This window comes from Sciurus vulgaris (assembly GCF_902686455.1).
Source record: "Sciurus vulgaris genome assembly, chromosome: 11".
Taxonomy (NCBI): domain Eukaryota; kingdom Metazoa; phylum Chordata; class Mammalia; order Rodentia; family Sciuridae; genus Sciurus; species Sciurus vulgaris.
Window position 1 is genome coordinate 117,759,096 of NC_136472.1, and position 21,504 is coordinate 117,780,599.

The 21,504-nt window shown below is 38.8% G+C and overlaps 1 protein-coding gene across 1 annotated transcript in view; it reads right to left on the reverse strand.

Annotated features, from left to right (window-relative positions):
* Positions 1 to 21,504, reverse strand: part of CLMP (CXADR like cell adhesion molecule) — a 93,982-nt gene that overhangs the window by 15,435 nt on the left and 57,043 nt on the right. The window contains exon 3 of the mRNA XM_079104517.1: positions 6,102 to 6,259. Within this exon, the coding sequence (XP_078960643.1) occupies positions 6,102 to 6,259 (158 nt within the window). The remainder of the gene's footprint in view (positions 1 to 6,101; positions 6,260 to 21,504) is intronic.

Sequence of the window (21,504 nt, forward strand, 5' to 3'; positions counted from 1 at the left end):
GGGTTCCCCAATTAGAATGGTGACTCTCTCCTTCAAGTGTCAGTGTATGGGACTAATCTTTACCACAGTGGTTAGCACATTCAAGTGGGCCTGGTTCTGTCTGCTTTTCTTCTTTCTCCCCCAAATTCTGTCCCAATATTTAATGAAGAAAAAGAGAGACAACATACAGGTAAGCATCTACCATTTTGGAAAACAGAAATTAAATTGTAAGATAATCATATAATTAATCATTATTTAATATGAGGATTTCACATATACTTCTGACATGGGTTGGGCCTCAGTTACAGCCTTGCAATTTTTGTTTGTTTTGTTTTCAACACACTTTGGATCCCAGATGCTTGTTTGCTTCTTGCTGTTCTCGATTTTATATATATTGTATTATGGGGGATTGAACCCAGGGGCACTTTACCATTGAGCTACAGTCCCAATCCTCTTTATTTTTTAACTTTGAGACAGGGTCTCCCAAAGAAGATCTCGCTAAATTGCTGAGGGTGACTTCAAACTTGCAGTCCTCCTGCCTCAGCCTTCAGAGTTGCTAGGATTACAGGTGTGTGCCACTGCACCTGGCTTTATTTTGTTTTTAAATTCTAAGAAAGATAGTGCTGAGACTAAGTTGTTCATTGCAGTGTGATGGAAAAGCAACATCAATTTAATTCTTTTGCAAGCAAGCAAAAAATAAATTAAATATATGAATTACAGCTGTTGTGGGGCTGTTTGTTTTATGACATTCCTGGAGGACAGGACAATTTGTTAGGCCTTGTATGGAACAGATGGATCAGCTGGACTTTCTGGCAGTTGCTCTGCTGTGCTGTGGCCTGTTTAGCAATTCTAAAACTGCTTTGAATGCAGATGAATGCAGGTCTCTCTCTGTTTTAGATTAGAATTTTTCTTGTTCAAAGCCAAAGGGAACAGGGAAAGAGTGAAGTATGCTAAGGTAGGTACGTAGATTGGAACATCTCTGTTCTAATTTCTCAATCTGAAAAATAGACAAGATTTCTATTGTGTGGTCTGTACTGACCTTGGGGGAGGTGGTCACTCTTATATTGGAAATTTAGTTGTGTTTCCATCCCTAGAACTAGTAAGAAAGCTCTGGAGTTCTAGTGGCCAAGATATCAAAGCTGCAATTCAAATGTTCCTGAAACTGCCTACCCACCCCCAGATGTTCCCTGCCTACTCTGAGCATCCTAGACAAAAGGGATGAAAACGTTTCTTTTCAGTTTGAAATGCAAAGCTAAACTTGGGATCTGCGTCATTGGTTAGGCCTACTTTAAGCATCACATGTATTCCAACCCTTCCTGTCTTTTCTTTCTCAGCCACCCTCACTCTATTCTCAACACCTTAGCAGTTATAAAGTTCTGGCAACTTCTTTACCCACTATTTATTATCCCCATCTTGGGATCCCAACTACCCATGACTTATGTGTAAGCTTTTATTGTATAGGATGAAATTTTTCAACTGATCTTGCTTTCAGTTGAGTTTCCTTTAAATTAGTATGTCAAACAGTGTCAGAGTAATCACCCTAAAATGCAGATATGTCCTTTATATTCTTAAAGTTCTTCAAGAACTCCATGACATTTTAGGAACAATGCTAAGTTCTCTGATATGTTAAACAAGATCTTCCATGTTCTGGCCTGCAGCCTCTGTGACCTCATACCTTACACTCCACCCATACTAGTTGCTTATGCTTTCCTAGAATTTTCCATCCTTTGTGTTTATGCTCTTGTGATTCCTTTAAGGTTTCATTACCTGCTATCAATCACTGTACAAAAATATTAAATGGGAAATTCCAGAAATAAGCAATTCATAAGTATTAAATTGTGTACCATTCTAAGATCTCTGCAGTCCTGTTCTGCCTTGCTTAGGATGTGAATTGTCCCTTTATCCAGCCTATCAACACTGTAGAGATTACCCACTTGTTAGTCACTTAGTAGCTATCTCTGATATCATACAGTTGTTGAGGTTTCTCAGTGCTTATATTCAAGTAGCCTTTATTTTACTTAATAATGACCCCAAAGCACAAGAGCAGCAATGCTAAAATTTGGATATGCAAAAAAGAAAACATAAAGTGCTTCCTTTAATTGAAAAGGTAAATGTTCTCAAGAAGGAAAAAAAAAATCACATGCTGAGATTACTAAAATCTTTGGTAAAAACACATTTTTTTATCTGTGAAATGGTGAAGATGGGAAAAGAAATTCATGCTAATTTTGCTGTAGCACCTCAAATTTCAAAACTTATGGCCACAGTGCTTAGTTAAGATGATAAAGGCATTAAGTTTGTGTCTGTATACATAGAATTCTGTGTATCTATGGTTTCAGCCATCCACTGGAGGTCTTGGAATGTATGTACTGCAGTTAAAGGGGGAAACTGTATTCATCTACAGACAATCCCCAATTTACACTGGTTTGATTTCATGATTTTTTGATAGCTTTAGTAGAAACTGTAGTTCAAAGTTTAAATTTTCATGCTTTGCTAGGCTATTGACATGTAGTATAATACTCCTGTGAGATGACAGGCAGCAGCAGCAAGCCATAGCTCTCAGTCAGCCACATGATCATGAGAGAAACAACTGAGACTCTACAGTGCATTATCTTACTAAGCAAGGACTCTGGTAGGTTAGCAGTATTAAGTGCATTTTTAACTTCCAATATCTTCAACTTACAATTGTGTGTATATAAGCCTATTATAAGTTAAGGAACATCTGTGGCACACTGTGACCGGAAGATTCATGTCATGATGATTGTCACTTAGTTTTGAAATTGACCCTTTATATATTTATATAAAGTGTATGTATTGGGGGAAATTCAATAGCTTTTTATTAAATTTGACTAAATTGATTTTATTTTTATTTTTAGTTTTTTAAAAAAATTATAGTTGTTGATGGACAGCATGCCTTTAAACAAAGGTGCCAAGGATCAAACCCAGTGCCTCACACATGCTAGGCAAGTGCTTTGCCACTGAGCTACAGCCCCAGCCCCTAAACTGATTTTTAATCTTTCTCAAGTTCCACTAATGCCAAACATTTTGCTTCACCGGGGTCTGTGCAGAATTAGTTCTGTCTAGAAAAATTTCCTACCTATATTCTACTTATTTTCCACATGACATATTTTGCTTTCAAATTATTTAAAAATAATATAGGTAGTGGTTAACAACCCAGACACTAATGTCAGAGCGCCCAATTTAAACATGCAAATAGGTGACCTTAGGCAATTTGCTCACTTTGTATTTGTGTTAGTATGTGTGTGTTCATGCGCACAAACATGATTCAGTTCCTTATTTGTTTTTGGTTTTTATTTTGTTCTTAGACTGGGGATTGAGCCCACTAAGATTTACCCAGTTCTTTTTTCTTTTATTTTGAGAGTTTTGCTAAATTGCTAAGTCTTGCTAAGTTGCTGAGGCTAACCTTGAACTTGTGATCCTTCTGCCTCAGCCTACCAATTTGTTGGGATTACAGGTATGTGTTCCTACCACCATCTCTGGCTCAGCTCCTTATTTGTAAAATGGGCCTGATAATCCTCGTCATGAGGATTAAATCAAAAAAGATAAAACATGCTAAACAGATTTGTATCTGGCATGTAGCTAATATCCCTCCTTCCTGCCCTCCTTTCTTTCATCCATTCTTCCATCCTCCCTCCCTTTGAAATAATAATAATTATTATTATTTGGTACTGGGAATTGAACCTAGAGGTACTTTACCACTGAGCTACATTCCCAGTCTTTTTTATTTTTTGAACACAGGGTCTTGCGAAGTTGGATATATAACCAAGCAAGTCTTTTTATTTTTTTATTTTGGCAAATGAAAAAAACCTAGGTGAAAGTTAGATGTGTAGAGTTGCTAAAGAGGAAACTATTCAGTGATTCTTGTTAAAGATGATAAGTCAGACTTCATTCAAGGGGAGGGGGAAATGGCAATAGGTATAGGGACCACTACAATGGGATCTTAGAATGGGGAGAAAGATTGGGCTCAACTCTGACTCCAAAATGGACAAGTGTGGTTTACCCAAGGGACAGGGTAGAGGTCAATGGATGGAAAAGTATTAAGAAGAAACATTAGGAATAAGGAAGTCTTTGACTCAACACTTAAAAGGATTATTGTTGAAGGCAGGCCAGGTGATAAGATGTTGAAGGTGGTCAGGCAACAAGGATGAGAAATTTTCACTGAACTGACTTGGCAGGATTCTTGCTCAAAATGGATTTTATAAGGACAGAAGAGGAAGTCCAAAATCAGGCCTAGTCAGGAACTTCACTCAAGTATGGTCAAAAGGGATTTACCAGGTTCTTGGATTTTTACTATAGGAACATGGTTCTTATTTACTTCATTCAGAACTGAGAATATCATGTCTAGGATTGACCAAGAAGTTGTTGGAATAAACATGTTCAGGTTAAGGTGACCTTGCTCTACAGAGTACAGATCATCTCAAGATGATGCATGATGAGAACAAAATGACAATCAGGATCAAAATAACAAGGTGAGGTAGACAGCTATTTAAGCATATTAAACTCCAGCAGTGGTCCTGAAATTAATTTTTAGTGAAAACCTTAGCTTCTCCTAGCATAAACCATAGTATGAAATGAGTAGTACAGATACAGAATAGGAAAGGAAAACTTCTATTTTTTACAAGGAAAATAAGCAAAGATCTGAAAAAAAGAAGAAAAGTCTAAAATCAGTTTCCCTAAATCAGCTTTTTAATGCTGTGACCAAAATACCCAACAAGGACACTTAGAGGAGGAAAAGTTTATTTTGGCTCACAGTTTCAGAGGTTCAGTCCATGGTGGGACAATTGCCTTGCTCTGGGCCTAAGATGAGGCAGAATATTATGGAGGAAGGGCATGGTGCAGGAAAGCCACTCAACTCATGGCATCCAGGAAGAAGAAAAAGAGGGAAAGTGTACATGGGAGGAGGGCACACCTCCAGTGACTCACTTCATCTAGCCATGCCCCGCCTGCCTACAGTTACCACCCAGTCAGTCCATTCAAACCAGTATAGGCTGATTAGGTTACGCTCTCACAAACTAAGCATTTCACCTCAGAACATTCCTGCATTAACACAAGAGCTTTTGGGGGACAACTTACATCCAAACCATAACACAGATTCTTTAAAATCACAAACTTCTAAACAAAATATACACTTTCAACAAAAACAATAACAACAAAAACTCAGAGTGCATGTAATCCCAATAGCTCAGTAGGCCGAGACAGGAGGATTGCGAGTTCAAATCTAGCCTCAGCAACCTAGGGAGGCCCTAAGAAACTCAGCAAGACCCTGTTTCTGAATAAAATATTTTAAAAGGGCTGGGGATGCGGCTCAGTGGTAAAGCACCCCTGGGTTCAATCCCTGGTACAAAAAAAAAAAAAAAAACACTAAACTAAAAAGTAACAGGTGAGATAGTAGTTATGGTAGAAACCTCAGTGAAGAAAATTGCTGTGACTGTGTTGGAGACAAGGCAGAAGAGTAACAGTGGTAGCTTACTTAGTTATCATTCTCTAATTACAGGCAGCCCAGTGGATCCTCCGAGCACTTTGGGAAACTCCACAGGTATGGGAAACCAGAGGTCCTTTATGGTCCTATCCAAACTGAGTACCAAAAACCCAGGGCCTGCTCCTTTATTTTCCAGCTCCAGAACCAATATCAGTTCTCTTGCTGGCCAGTTATATATGTGGGCATCATTTTCAAACATGTCCTGCATTGCATGTTATTTGTCATATTACATAATCTTTGGAGCCCATAAATCATGACCATGTGTGAAGCCGAGGCATAGACAGATGAAAGTGGTTCAAGAGGAGGAAGAGGAGCAGGCCTCCCAAGAGTTGTAGGCTTCGGGTTCTGCCCATTCAAGTAAGGGATCACGCTGGCACATCTTAGTTCCCTTCTTAGGCAAAGATGCTAATAGTGCAGATTCCCTCCCCAGGCAAATGCCAGATGACTAATAGTTTTGGCTTGCCCTAGGAACATATAAATCTCCTATGCTCACAACCCAAACACCCTTTCATCTATAAGTGAAATGAAAAAGTGATTCAAGCTCTTTCAGGCCCAGTGAAAAAGACATTGAGACTGAAGTAGGGGGACAAGGGAGAGAGCAGACTCTAGCTAGGTGTATACTTACCACTTTTTGGTTTCCTTCATTATCAGTGAGCAGCCATTCAATATCTAGCGTGTCTTTTTCTGGAAGCCCCAGTTGATGGTGGCAGGGCAAAGTGACCTTTTCCTCTGCCACTCTCTTGATCTCAGTGTGAGTTCCCAAGGTTCCAACATAGTAGGAAACTGGAAAAGGGAAATCTTTAATGAGTAATGCAGAAACTGGATGGCAATGCATGGGGAGCAAATATCACAACAAAGTAATTATTGGATATTCCTTTCTGCAAGGTGCAGGTCAAGGGTTTGAGAAAATCCTAGATGAGAAATACTGGATGTCCTGTTATCTCATACTGAATCCTCTTTTAATGGAATTCATCTATTTTTTTTTTTTTTTTTTTTTGGTGATGTTGGGGATCAAACCCAGAGTCTGACATAAGTTAGGCAAGTGCTTCTCTGCTGATATTATTTAACCTCCCTGAATTACATTCTTCTAGTGCTCGTCTCCCTTACGGAGGTTTTTTGGTTGGGTTTTTTGTTGTTTTGTTTGCAGTTCTGGGAATGGAACCTAGGGCCTCACACGTGCTAAGCAAGTACTCTGCCACTGAGCTACATTACCAGTTCTTTTATTTATTTATTTATTTTATTTTGTTTCCAGGTTTTTCTGAGGAATCTCCATACTCCTTTCCATAATGGTTGCACCAGTTTGCATCCCCACCAGCAATGCATGAGTGTACCTTTTCCCCCCATCCTCACCAGCGTTTATTGTTGCTTGTATTTTTGATAAATGCCATTCTGATTGGAATGAGATGAAATCTTAAAGTAGTTTTGATTTGCATTTCTCTAATTGCTAGAGAATATATTTGTTGATCAATTGTATATCTTCTTCTGTGAAGTGTCTGTTCAGTTCCTTAGCCCATTTACTGATTGGGTTATTTTTTTTTTTGGTGTTAAAATTTTTGAGTTCTTTATATATCCTAGAGATTAAAATCAGCATACTACAGTGATGCAGCCACATCAATGTTTATAGCAGCTCAACCTACAATAGCTACAATATAGAACCAACCTAGGTGCCCTTTAACAGATCAATGGATAAAGAAAATGTGGTATGTGTGTGTATATATACATATATATATGATGGAATATTACTCAACTTTAAAGAAGAATGAAATTAAGGTATTTGCTGGTAAATGGATGGAGTTAGAGAATATCATGCTAAGAAAAATAAGCCAAACCCAAAAAAACCAAAGGCGGAATGTTTTCTTCGATAGGCAGATGCTAATTTGAAATAGGGTGGAGGGATAGGAAAGAATAGAGTTACTTTATATTAGGTAGAGGGGAGCGAAGGGAAGGGAAGGGATATGGGAGTAGAAGGATAGTAGAGTGAAACAGACATTATTACCTTATGTACATATAGGATTGCATGACCGATATGATCCTACAACATGTATAATCAGAAAAATGAGAAATTACACTCCATTTATATGATCTATCAAAATGTATAAATGCATCCTACTGTCATATACAACAAATTAGAACAAATAAAACATTTTTTAAAAGACAACTAAACAAATATTGTAATCTAAAGGGAAATTATTCATGATCAAAGAACTATGCAAATTTAGAGAAGAAAAAAAATATAGGCATTTGACTATAGGATTTAAGAAAAACTTAGCTCTTTCAAGGGTTTTGTAAATATTAGAAATACTGTATGCAAGTCACCCAATGTGGTGTTTAGCACTTGGTGTCTCTAAATGCAAAGTAACTGATTATATTACTAAGAAGGCGATGCCAGGTGCCGTGGTGCATACCTCTGTAGGCTGAGACAGGAGGATCCCAAGTTCAAAACCAGCCTCAGAAATGGTGAGGCACTAAGCAACTCAGTGAGACCTCATCTCTAAATAAAATACAAAACCCTGAGTTCAACCCCTGATAACCCTACCCCACCAAAAAAAAAAAAAAAAAAAGAAGGTGGTATTTCATCAGGGCATGGTGGCCTATGTCTATAATCCTATCCTCAAGATACTCAAGAGGTAGGAGGATCACTTGAGCTCAGAAATTTGAGACTAGCCTGAGCAACATAGTGAGACACAGTCTCAAAAAACACAAAAAAGGCCCGGTGTGGTGGTGCACCTCTGTAATCCCAAGGGCTTGGGTGGCTGAGGCAAGAGGATTGCAAGTTCAAAGCCTGCCTCAGCAATTTAGCAAGGTCCCAAGCGACTTAGTGAAAACATGTCTCTAAATAAAATATACAAAAGGGCTGGGGATATGGCTCAGTGGTTAAGTGCCCCTGGGTTCAAGCCCTGGTACCAAAATAAATAAATACATAAGTAAATATATAAATAACACAGAAAGGTGGTATATTGACATGGGCGTTGGTAAATTAAATTCACCTAAATAAGAATAAAGCATAAGAAAAGGTGTTGAGATGCGGGGAGGGAAAATTATGGTAATAGAGGCAGATTGAGAAGGAGGATATCAGTAATGGTAATAAATAGTTTAGCTTGGCTGATGTGAAGAATAACTGTGAAAAGCAGTAACAAAAAACTGGAAAGGTGATGGGGCAGTTTATGTGATAAAAGGCCTTGCCTGCCACAATGGGCATAGGGACATAATTCCTGACTTTGCTTGAGGTAGACTTAGGAGCTGTATGTAAGAGCACACAGTGAAAGCGGAGATACTGAGACATGCTTTTGTGAAAAAGCTATTCATTGTTTTTTCAGTTGAGAGATAGGTGGTAAAGGTGGTAAAAAATAAAGGACAGATCTGAGAAGTAACGTGGACGTCAACACTATGGAACAGAGCAACTAGAGTTAAGAAGATGAAAAAAAAAGGATTTGAAAACATTGTTTTCAAGCTTGTGTGACTGGTAGGATTGCATTAGTAGTACTAGGAAAGCTAAGAGCACGATGCTGCGTTTATTTTGGGATGAAGTGGGGAGGGAAGACACTGAGTCTGGGTTTAAGTTCATTGCAATATCTAGGCAGAACTGTCCTTGAGGCCACCTGAGCACTTTCCCTGGCCATAGCCCCTCTCCCTGTACTGCAGAAACCCATGCAGTTTCTCTGAATAGGGCCCACCCTGTTACTTAGAGCAAGTTGCATCACCCAGGCTCCAACACCATGCTAGATTTCCAGGCCACTCCTTAGACTCTTACTAATGACAGCTTACGCTCTCAGACTGCTTTGTACTACAAGAATGCCTCCAGGAACAAAACAGCTTTTACAGAGAGTTCTGTTTCCCTTAGTGACATGTTGTTTTGTTTCTCCAACTTCTATTTTCCATTCTTTCTAGTATCATGTCATATGATTTCAAAATATGAGACAAATCTTTCTATCCATATAAAACTTCAAGTTACCCCATTTGGATCCTGGATTCTCTATTCATACAACATCATGTTGGCCAATAGGAAGTCAATTCCACTTTCCTCCCTCCCTCCCTCCCTCCCTCCCTCCCTCTCTCTCTCTCTCTCTCTCTCTCTCTCTCTCTCTCCCCCTCTCCTCTTTCATCTTTTTCCAGCAGTGGTTTCCTATAAGCAACCTAAGACTTGGCTATAGACTCAATGTTTATGTCCTCACCCAAATGCCTGTGTTGAACCTTAACCCCCAATTGATGGTATTTGAAGATGGGGCATTTGGGAGGTGATTAGGCTATGAGGGTGGAGACTTTTAGAATGCAATTATTGTCAATAGTAACAAAAATGGCATGGTATTGGCACCAAAATAGACAGGTAGATCAATGGCACAGAATAGAGGACACGGACACAAACCCAAATAAATACAATTTTCTCACACTAGACAAAGGTGCCAAAAATATGCAATGGAGAAAAGATAGCCCCTTCAATAAATGGTGCTGGGAAAACTGGAAATCCATATGCAACAGAATGAAACTAAACTCCTATCTCTCACCCTGCACAAAACTCAACTAAAAATGGATCAAGGACCTCGAAATCAGATCAGAGACCTTGCATCTTATAGAAGAAAAAGTAGGTCCAAATCTTCACCTGTTGGCTTAGGATCAGACTTTCTTAACAGAACTCCCATAGCACAAGAAATAAAAGCAAGAATCAATAACTGGGATAGATTCAAACTAAATAGCTTTCTCTCAGCAAAGGAAACTATCAGCAATGCGATGAGAGAGCCTACAGAGTGGGAGAATATTTTTGCCACTCATACTTCAGATAGAGCACTAATTTCCAGAATCTATAAAGAACTCAAAAAACTCTACACGAAGAATACAAATAACCCAATCAACAAATGGGCTAAGGATATGAACAGACACTTCACAGAAGATCTACAAGCAATCAACAAACATATGAAAAAATGTTCACCATCTTTAGTAATAAGGAAATGCAAATCAAAACTACACTAAGATTCCATCTCACCCCAATTAGAATGGCGATTATCAAGAACACAAGCAACAATAGGTGTTGGAGAGGATGTGGGGAAAAAGGTACACTCATACATTGCTGGTAGGGCTGTAAATTAGTGCAGCCACTCTGGAAAGCAGTGTGGAGATTCCTTAGAAAACTTGGAATGGACCCACCACTTGACCCTGCTATGCCACTCCTTGGCCTATACCCAAAGGACTTAAAATCAGCACCCTACAGAGATATAGCCACATCAATGTTCATAGCTGCTCAATTCACAATCGCCAGACTGTGGAACCAACCTAGATGTCCTTCAATTGATGAATGGATAAAGAAACTGTGGTATATATACAATGGAATATTACTCAGCTATAAAGAATAATAAAATTATGGCATTTGCAGGCAAATGGATGAAATTGAAGAATATCATGCTAAGTGAGATAAGCCAATCTCAAAAATCCAAAAGAGGAATGATCTCACTGATAAGCGGATGATGGCACATAATGGGGGGTGGGAGGGGGCAAGAATGGAGGAAAGAGGGACTGTATAGAAGGAAAAGAGGGGTGGGAGGGGTGGGGTGAAGGAAAAAATAATAGAATGAATCAAACCTCATTACCCTGTGTAAATGTATGACTACGCAAATGGTATGCTGTTACTCCATGTACAAACAGAAACAACATGTATCTCATTTGTTTACAATAAAAAATTTAAAAAAAAAAAAAAGAAAACCCAGAGAGTTTCATGGGCCCTTTCACCATGTGAGGACACAGAAACAAGATGGCAGTCTATGAGTGAGAAAGCCTTCATCAGACATTATGTTTACCAGCACCTTGATTTGTGTGTGTGTGTGTGTGTGTGTGTGTGTGTGTGTGGTGCCGGGGATCAAATGCAGAGCCTTGCACATTCTAGGCAATAACTCTATGTATGAGTTATATCCTAGTCCCCTAGTACCTTGGTCTTAGATGACCAAGAACTGCGAGAAATAAATTTCTGTTATTTATAAATTACCCATCACTGGTACTTGGTTATAGCAACCGGAACTAAGAGACTCCAAATTCATCTTCTCTCCTCTTTTCTATTTATCTCTTTTATTACCTGGCTAAGTAAGGCTCTGGCATTGTTCACTTAAATCTGCAGCATTAAAGACTAATTAACTGATGTAACAAAACACTGGATCAATTAAAAATTTATTCCTACAGGTCAAATGCTTCAATTAATTCTTCAGTTGAATAGTTTTTCCCTATCCTGTGGGTCAAAATCCCAGAGAAGGAAACGGGGTGTGGGGGGGTAAGTATTGTACATACTACCTATTGACCAACGATTGGTTATTTGGAAATAATTGGTGACTATTCCACCCAAATTTTGCTGCCTATTTTGCAAAGAATAGTTCAGCCTTATTTCTACTATTCTATTTGATTCAGGGGCTGCCTATAATAACACTCAGCCTCTCCTTGGTTTCCAACTTTCTCAGATTAGGCAGAATGATCCCAACTTTAGTTTTGAGTCACCTTTTATCATGCATATCCCAAACATTGAGTTCTGTTGGAGCAAATGTAAAGCAAAATGCAGGACTATAAGTGGAATTTGGTATGTTGGCCTCATATTTGGATGATTTTATGTAGCGCAATTGATATGGAAATAATATGTTCAATTTCCTTTTACTGCCTATATCAGAACAATTTTCCTATCAACTAATAGGATATTTTCACTTTGAGTTTTATCCTATAGGTTTGAACACACTGCAGGTATTCAATAAATATTTGTTGAATTGATTTGAATCTAACCCACACAACTGTTTTACCAACAAGCAAACTAAGACACAGGGTTAAAGAGTTAGTCCCAGGTCCTAAAAACCCATTAAAAGCAGAAATAATCCACAGAATAACACATCCTCCTCCAGTCCCCATAAAGAAGCTACAGGGCAGCTGAGAAATGTGACAGTTTGCATTATACTAAGGTAAGCTTGTAAGAAGGAGCCCCTACTTCTACCTCTACCAAACACAACAATGCTCAAATGAAATCACTGCTGTATACCCTGGGCAAAGTAGAGAACCTAGTGCCAATTTAGTGCATACAGTAGGTACTTACTATACACTGAATAAGAAAATGCAAAAAATCAGCTATGAAACTTGCTGAGTTGGGCCACTAGAGGGAATCAAAGGCTCATATTTGGTTGATGTCCCCAAAGAACTGGAACATAGTGGTGGGTGGTGTGCTTTGACAGAGTGCCAGGTTCTATTTATACCATATCCAGAATTAAATACAGCAATGGCTCTTCAGTGAATACAAATGATTTTATCAAAGCAGGCACCTCAACCAGAGCTTGTGAATCTCTAGTTCTTCCTGAACCTCAGCTCTCTAGACACTTAAGATGCCACCAGGATCTCTGCAGATTTCTATGATCCTTCTATAGTCTTTTTCAAAATCCACAGGTATCCTGTTCATAGCCTAAATAAACAGGGGCCTGGCCTCCGTGTTTAACTCTCCAGGGCTTAGCCGCATTCAAGGAAATGCTTGGCATGTGTCTGCCATCTAGTGGGTGAGAGGGAAGGGACAGTCTGACCACCAGTAATGAGCCTAGGATTCCTTGGGCACTGCAAAAGTCATCTTTGTTTAAAAAGACCTTAGAGATAATCAATTTAACTTGCCAGGAAATTCTTGCCCAGATGATTGAAATGTCAAGTTGCACAGCTAGTTAGTGGCAGACTGGCAAGTAAAGGAAGTGTCTTCACTGGGCATCTGGGAGTTTTGTTGTAATTTTGTTTTTGTTTACGGCAGGAAGAGGGCAGTGTCGAGGATTGCCTCCAGGTGTACCTGCAAAATGCCTTCTCAGAAGCTGCAGGCTTTCCCTCAGTGGGACTTTTGCATGCAACTAGGGCACTTACCAAGAAACTTGGGAGAATTATCTTCTCTGAGCCTTAGTGTTTTCATCTGCAAAATGGGAATTCAGCAAGCCACTGAGGTAAAAGCACCTAGCACAGAAATAGCACATAGGAGGCTCCCCACAAAATGAGCTCCCTCTCCTGCTCATACCTGCTAAAAAAAGGGACTTTTTCTCAGATGATCATTGCTTACATTCAGTTAAGATTAGTTTAAGGTTTTACTCTTGGAAAGTTTAGAGTGTAACATTTAATTAAAGATTCTCTTGAGCCTTCAAGACCTCCTTCAAAGAGATGAGGCAGGGGTACTTTTTGGTAGAAACTAAGATACTGCCTTTAAAGAATCTATTTCTCTCTTATTTCCCTAACAGAGAATTCTTCCACTTCTCCAATACTTACTGGATGCTGAGAGGGCACGACATACCCTAATTCTTCATGTTTTTTCTCCCCAAAGAAGGGCTCCTACAATATTGCCATCAGCAGTACAGGCACCGCACCCACCCCCACCCGCCGGGGCCTGGCTCCATTCAGGAGAAGCCACAGTGCTTAGTGCAGAGTTTGGGAATGGGTGAGTTCATTTTTTAGATTTGAGTTGTTGTTTACTAGGCTGTGTGGACCAAGTAGCAAAATTAGTGACCATGGTGGGTTCCCCGATGGCAGATGTAGGAGCTGTTCCAAACACCCAATGTCACATACAGCAGAGCATCCTCTAACAGCAATTAAAGTGTGAAAATCTCTCCTTCCACTCAGTGGTAATTCTATTTTCAATGGACCTGGTAGAGTTCACTTTCCTGAATAGGAAGAGAGTTTCCTGTGTTTTGCTTTATACAGAATACTCGAGAAAGTCCCAGGAGAATAAAACTCATCAAACACATTACCCAGAAAAATAAAAGGGACCTTGGAAGTTTTCTCATTGACCTCTCTCATTTTATAGATCAAGAGACTGAGAAAGCCAGGCTCTTCACCTATCAGGTGTAAATGGTGAATACAAAGATGATAACAGTTTCTCTTCCTTCCTCAAACTCTTGGAAAGCTTGTTAATGATACTTTACAATTAATTTATTGTTAAATCAAGGCATTAATTTAAAACGAAGGCCACGCAACTGAGGCCACATGGTCAATGGGAGGCACTGTGGAGATAAACACCACCTCCAAAGTTTGATTCCATTTTCTTTCCCATGCCAAAGGTCTTTGTCTTTACGTTGAAATTACAGGTTCAAAACAGATCATTTTTATTAAATGTCGATGCACAGAGCTAGGTAGCAGAGCTAATCTTATTGGAAACACTTGAAATATATAATTATCTTGCTAGCTGTAATTGTGAGCCAAAGAACAAATTTATGGAGACGAATGTTAAAAGTTATAGCTAAACACAAGTATATGGAAGGAGCAACCTGGGGGATGTGGAGACTACAAGAATTTTATTGACTGCTAGTTGATGCGGCTGCTGAAGGTGCTGATCCGGTCTGGAGCTGCATTCATGGAGGGCTGATGTTCTAAATATGGGAAGTAACAGCCCCATTGTACTTCATAAAAGATATGCTAGCATATCCACAGCACGTGTTCAGTTCTAGAGGCTAAAAACTGTAAGAGACATTAACAAAGTTGGCATTCAGATCGTTACCAGGAAATGGTGAAGTATGAAAAACATGTCATAATAGGATTGTTGACTTAATTATAGGTGAATTAATTAGGAGGGTGGAAGACTAAAGGTCAATGTGGTAGCTGCTTTGTAAAATTTAAAAGGTTATAAAACAAGTAAAAAGCTTATTGAGTTTTGTTCCTTAGGATAGAATTGGACCCAGATGGCATAACAGATTCAACCATAAAATGATAAACTGGGAGATCTCCAACACTTCTTTTCAGTTCTGAAATTATGTGATTTTCTTACAAAAGACTTATGCTATTTTGGCCCAATGTGTTTTTGTTGTTGTTCTGGTTGGTTTTGTTTGTTTGATTGTTTTTCAGTGCTGGGGGGTCAAACCTAGGGCCTTGCACATGCGAGGCAAGTCATCTACTTCCCGAGCTGCTGCATTTCCAGTCTGGGATTACTATGTTGATAGACGCGGTAACAGTCCTGCTTGAGGGGAGAATGAGCTGTTATCCAGTGAGTCATTCGTGTAGGGGTACATCAAGGAAGAGGATACTTATATATGGATGTTGAATGAATACTCAAAATGTTTTCTCACTGCGAAATATTTATTGAGTTCCTGGTATATTCAAAGGTACTGTTGTAGTTGAATGTGGTGCAATGCAGGAAATACAAATGTAAATTATTATCTTTCAACATGTTTTGTCAGTGTCTTTGAGCTTTTACACAATGTATACAAAGGGTCCTTTCATTGTTCACATGACTTTCAAGGATTGTTGAAGGGCTCCTTGAAAGAACTAAAAGAAACTAGCCCAGGCAACTGTAGCATTTCTTTCCTGTGCATATTTTAATCCACAAGAGGGCAGAATGTACTCAGGGAGGATTAACCAATGCCTCACCATGCGATCCATAACAAGGATTATAATTGACAAAGAATTGTACACCTTTGTGGATTTAAGTTCAATAATCATTTTGCTGCCACTTACCATTATATATGAAGTTTCCAGCTATCTGCAGTTCATTTTCAAGGACCCATGGAAAAAATGGAAATCTTAGGAAATATTATCAGGTGTTTGGGAGGAACCTTATCCAGGAAATAGAAACATACACTACTTTAATAACTTTTAATGACTTAGGGTCACTGTTTTACCCCTTTTCAGCTGAAACAGATATTTTCTTTGTCTAAGATCAAAAACCTTAAAAAGTTATTTGAACAAAAATTAATTGTCGAATTTGTTATGAAAAATAAACAATTACTCAGATGGTGTGAAGTATTATCTCTAGGCAGATGATAAGAACAGGCAAAAAGGGAAGGGACAAAATTCTGTCCCAGATAGTTGAGAAACTAAGGAATTAGTAAAAGAACTGTTAAGGTCCTTTAAATATTAAAGTTTGGTCTTTATTGTAGGCCAGTATTTTATCCTGAATTATAAAATTCTGGACTGTTCTCACTATATGTAATCTAGAATCTCAAACTGGGGTAGTCTCTCAGAAAGTAATCTAGGTCACTGTCTCGTCTTCTGGTCAACTTTCTATTAAAACTAGTCTGCTGGAACATACCAAGTTGTTCATGTTCTCTTATCTTCATTGTGAATCCGAAATCACAGCAAAACTGTTCCAAGATCTTGACAGGCCTGTTAGTATCCAATTTTTTGTTACTTTGTATCATAATATATTCAAGGATACTGATTTCCCCAACATTTCCTTTAACCTAACACCTTTTTTCCAGTGCTTCCGACATTGATATCCAGAGGGGAGTATCCAGGAGTGCACATGGGTTCAACAAGCACAAGTGGCTCTCCTGTTACCATATGAGGTGCTACTGGGAATACAAAGATGAATGACATTGTCTTTTGTCTATGAAGAGGCCATGGTCTAATAAAGAGACAAAACAAGCACCCACCAAACCCAGTGCAAGATCAAAGATCAAAGATCAAAGAGTTCTCTGGGAATCAAGGAGGAAGATCACTAGGGTGATCAGAATGGCTCCATAGAAGAGGAAATACTGAGTCTAGGGCCTGAAGAACAGGTTGGAATTTTAGCAGCTATAAGTGATAGCTGATGACATTTCACAGACTATGAATGACATTTTGTCTGCTGAGCAAGCCAGTGGCCAAGCTGACCTCATTGCAGGCTGATTGGAAAATCACTGTGGTCCCTTCATCCTGAGAAGTTCTCAAAGTCTGGTGGTGGGAAAGAGAAAGGTCAATCATATCAGACAGTCAGTATGTAAACTTTGCCACCGTCTTATAGGCTGGGGGTTCACTCTCTGGGCACAAGGCTTTATCCTGATTTTTCCAGTAATAATTTTCAGGGGAAGGATGCCTTTCTACAAAGGCAGACCTTTAAAAAAGTAAAGCAACCTTGGAATTCTTCCCTGAGCAGTATGCTTATATATGTTCCATGCAGGTATTCCTGCTTACGTATGCAGGAACACACACATAACACCCTGTACAGAGACCTCTGTATGCATGCCAGTGCTGTGCACAGATCAGAAAGAATGTGTACCTTTGATTCTGAGGCTTCAGAGAACTAGATCTACCCTAACCTATTTCATTGACATATCTATTTATAGCCTTGGTCTCATTCCAAATGCTAAGGCACTTTCTAAATCTAAATCTTTCATTACTTTTGCCAGAGATTTGAACGGAAGAGAAAATTTAAAAATAGACTTACTACTGAGGGGGCAATAGTCAATTTTTAGTGATCCATGACAATGACAAATTTAGACTATGTTGATAACTGAAATCCATTGATAATGTCTTTATCCTCTCCTTTCTACCTATCACAGCTAATAACAAAGGGAAGATGACTGGTTTGACATTTGTCTCTTCTGCCTTTTCAGTCACTCTTTTTAGGGAGGGATGGAAGAGGCATGAAAAAAATAAAAAGAATCAAGGGCACTGTTTTTTCTACTCATAGGAAAATCACCTCCAGCTGGATCAAAATGACAGTACCAATTTGATACATTCCTTTCCAGTTGTATAACAGCACAAACAGCACCACTACTATTGCTGATTTTGACGCTATTATTTTAGGATTCTAATTGGGAAAGTCAACTTTGTTTCCATTTAATAATTTCAGAGATGGACACATATACACATATATAATTTTATTTCACCAGAACAACCCTATGAGGCAGAATTTTGCCTTCTTATATACAGCAAAACCTAAGACTCAGAGAGGCTAAGTAATCTGGTAATATCTAAGAGCAAATACTTGATAGAACCAAAATTTCAATACTTAACAGGGTGACTTGAGACCTGTGCTCTACATAGTATGTAAACTATAACGTTATTCATGTCACTCTGGTAATATATTTTCCTGGAATATATCATGGGGAAATTTTTACAAAAGTTCTGCCATCCTGATCTCGGGAGGAAAAACCCAAAATTATCTTCAAAGCTTATAGCAGGTAAAATGTGAAAGACAGTAATTCCCCATACAGCATTAGTGTTCAACATTAAAGAATGTGCTAGTATTTCTCCAAGAGACTAAAGTTACTAGCTTATGATCATTTGGAAGAAATGTTCAGAATATATTCTTACTAATATGGTTCATGAAAAGCTGACCAAATGTATCATACCATTAATTTAACAAGTCTTCTAAAATGCCCTGAAAATCACTAGTGTATTAAATTCCTAAAGACTACAGTAAGCTTTAATATACTTCTTACATCAAATGTGTGAGCAGAACTATAATCAGACTTAACTCATACCTCACAAGGAAAATCTCAGAGCTCCTTTTCTCCCAGAGACAGATAATGTTGATTAAAATCTGGACCTTGATCTGTATGCCCCTTAATGACAGCATGCAGATAAATGGGCTAAACCAGACTTCGGCTTCTCAAATGAAGGTGGCAAAAATAGATTCAGCATTGCAATTTGGCTCCCTATTTCCAGTACATATATTCCTGCAGAAAATGTCAAGTCTTAGCAAGGGAGGATTTGTAATGTCAAGTAATTTCCTCTAACTTTACTTTCTTCCTGTCACTCACCCACACCCAATGACTCAAATGGTTGCTTCATGCTCATTTGTTCATCCATTCACTCATGTATTTATTCAAATGATCTAACTATGAGTCTTAGATTTGTCTTTCCAGGGGATCGTCTTCCAGATGATCTTTGCATTTCCATGAAAGCAGCAAACCAGTTCTGGCTGATCTCCCTTTCCACAGCCCCAGCATACTTGATGCTTATTGTAGAGGGGTATGGGAGACAAGACATCACCAAAGAACTTTATTATTTAATATGAGTGGTTCTTCAATCTAGTAAATTTTAGCATCCCTTTAACAAGTTTTAAAAATTAAAAAAAAATAATGTAATAAAACATATGGTAAACATTCAAGCAGAACGAAATGCTATACGGTGAAAAGTAAATCTCTTCTGACCCTCAGTTGCCCTCCTGCAGGTAACAGTTGCTACAATTTCATGTATTTTCCAAGTCTCACACTGGATTCGTGATTTGGCTGGATATGGAATATTAGGTTGGATATAATTTTCATTCAACTTCCAGAAGGTGTTGGAATTTTAGCTTCCAGGATTCCTATTGGGAAGTTTGATGCTATTTTTAATTCCAATCTTTAATAATTTGACCTTCTTTATTTCCCCCCAAAGTTTTTAGGATGTTATGTTCACCTCTGAATTTATCAATTTTTACTATGTTGGGTTTCGGTGTTGGTTTTTTTTTGTTGGTGGTGGTGGTGGTTTTTTGGCCACTGTGTTGTGGCCAAATCAGTTACCTGTTTTCCACCTGCTTTCCATCTTAATTGTGAAACCATTTAATCGGAAGATTCATTTCATTTTAGTGTCAGGAAATGTTATTGTACTGTTTAAAAATAATTTCTACCATTTTATCTTCTTCTTTATGCACCTATCTCTCAGATGTTGAACCTCTGGCTTGATCCTCTAATTTTCTTGTCTTTTCTCTTATGTTGTTGGATTGAATACTTGAATTGTTCCAAGGTTTTTCTCAAGAGATCTCTTAGAAGACAGTTGTCAAAATCGGTGATTCCAAAACCAGATACATTCCTTTCTGGTTGGATAACCTCTGGCAAGTTCTTTATGTTATGTTTGAGTTTACTGTATAAAATGGGGGCATTAACTGTACTCAACTCATGGGCATTAAGTAAGATTAAGGTAGATTATGAGAAGTAAGTTAGTTTTAAAGCATGCCTGATACATAATATTTTCAATTAATATTGTTATCATTGTCGTTGCTATTATCTGTTGCTCTTAGATGACATCCTATTCTTCAAGGATATGTCCTCCCTTATGTCTCTCAGGTATTAATCATGGGTTGCTTGACTATCTCTGCTTCTATTTGTTTCTCTCTTACTTTACTCGAATGTTAGTAGAGAGATTCTGTAAAGCTGTTTGGTGATGTCAGAAATGAACAGGGCTTGTTGCACGGCGGGGGGCGGTGCTTCTCGGTAGACCTTTTCATTGTGTAAATGTCAATGTAGGTAGGTTTTTCTTTGAAGCTTTTGCTTTTGCTTCCCAGACAATCACCTGTCTGTCAGCGGGAGGGGGTATTGACTGTCAACATTCTCTGAGCTGGTGGGTGATGGAGTCAGGGGAGTCATATCCAGGAGACAAACCGATCAGCCTCAAAGAGGTCACAGATACTGACTTTGTTTACAAACTGGCCATTCTCCTTGCTCTTTGCTGTGTCTGATACCTCTGAATCTTTGTTTCCCTAAACTCCCCTTCTCTGGGAATGACGAATCAATCAGGACCTCTTGCGGAGGGTACAGGGGAAATTTAGGTATCTGATTTCTTTTTGCAAAACAGATTTTTACCTCATCCTGCAGCTCCAAGCCCCATGCCTCAGTTTAACCTTTTGCTTTACCAATGTAGTTTCCAGGCCTTGAGCCCTTTAATGAAATGATTTGTTGCCATTAGTGCTGATGTTTTGTCCACTGTGTTGTGGCAAATCAGTTACCTCTTTTCTACCTGCTCTCATCTGCCAAACATTTGTCATTTCTCTTCTACTTTTATTTCCTCCCCCATTATCTTGTCCTTGTAGATTTACATCATCTTACTCCTTTACTTTCATCTTAATGGGAGTTGGGAGGAAACAGAACAATGCCTTTGTTCAATCCACCATGTCACCTATATCTTCAGTAAGTGATTTGGGGGAGCAGGTACCGCCTTACATATGGTAGACATTTCCTCCTTTCCATTTTTCAGAAAAACTAAGAACTTGGTCATATCCATGGCTTTTTATTGTCTCACTTCCCACATTCAACATAGTCATCTTTGCAGGTTTCTGTCCCTCGATGACCATACTGTTTGTGACAGTGTTGTTGAGCCCTGTGCCAAAGAGGACAGTCCTTAGGGAAACAAAACAGCTTGTTCTTGTGCTCAGGAAGCTTGTGTTGGACACAGGGTGGTCACAGCCTGCTGGAAAGCATTTCTGTCACAACACCCTCTGCTCAGCATGAGAAGAGGCTTCTGTCTCCCATTAGGTTCTCCCTTCTGCATAGGACCTCACAGGAGAGGAAGGTACAAGAGAAACATGAAAGCAAGTCTCATCAGAAATGAGAAAACTGCCAGTCATTTTGCTAATTTTGACCTACAAAATCCAAAGAGAA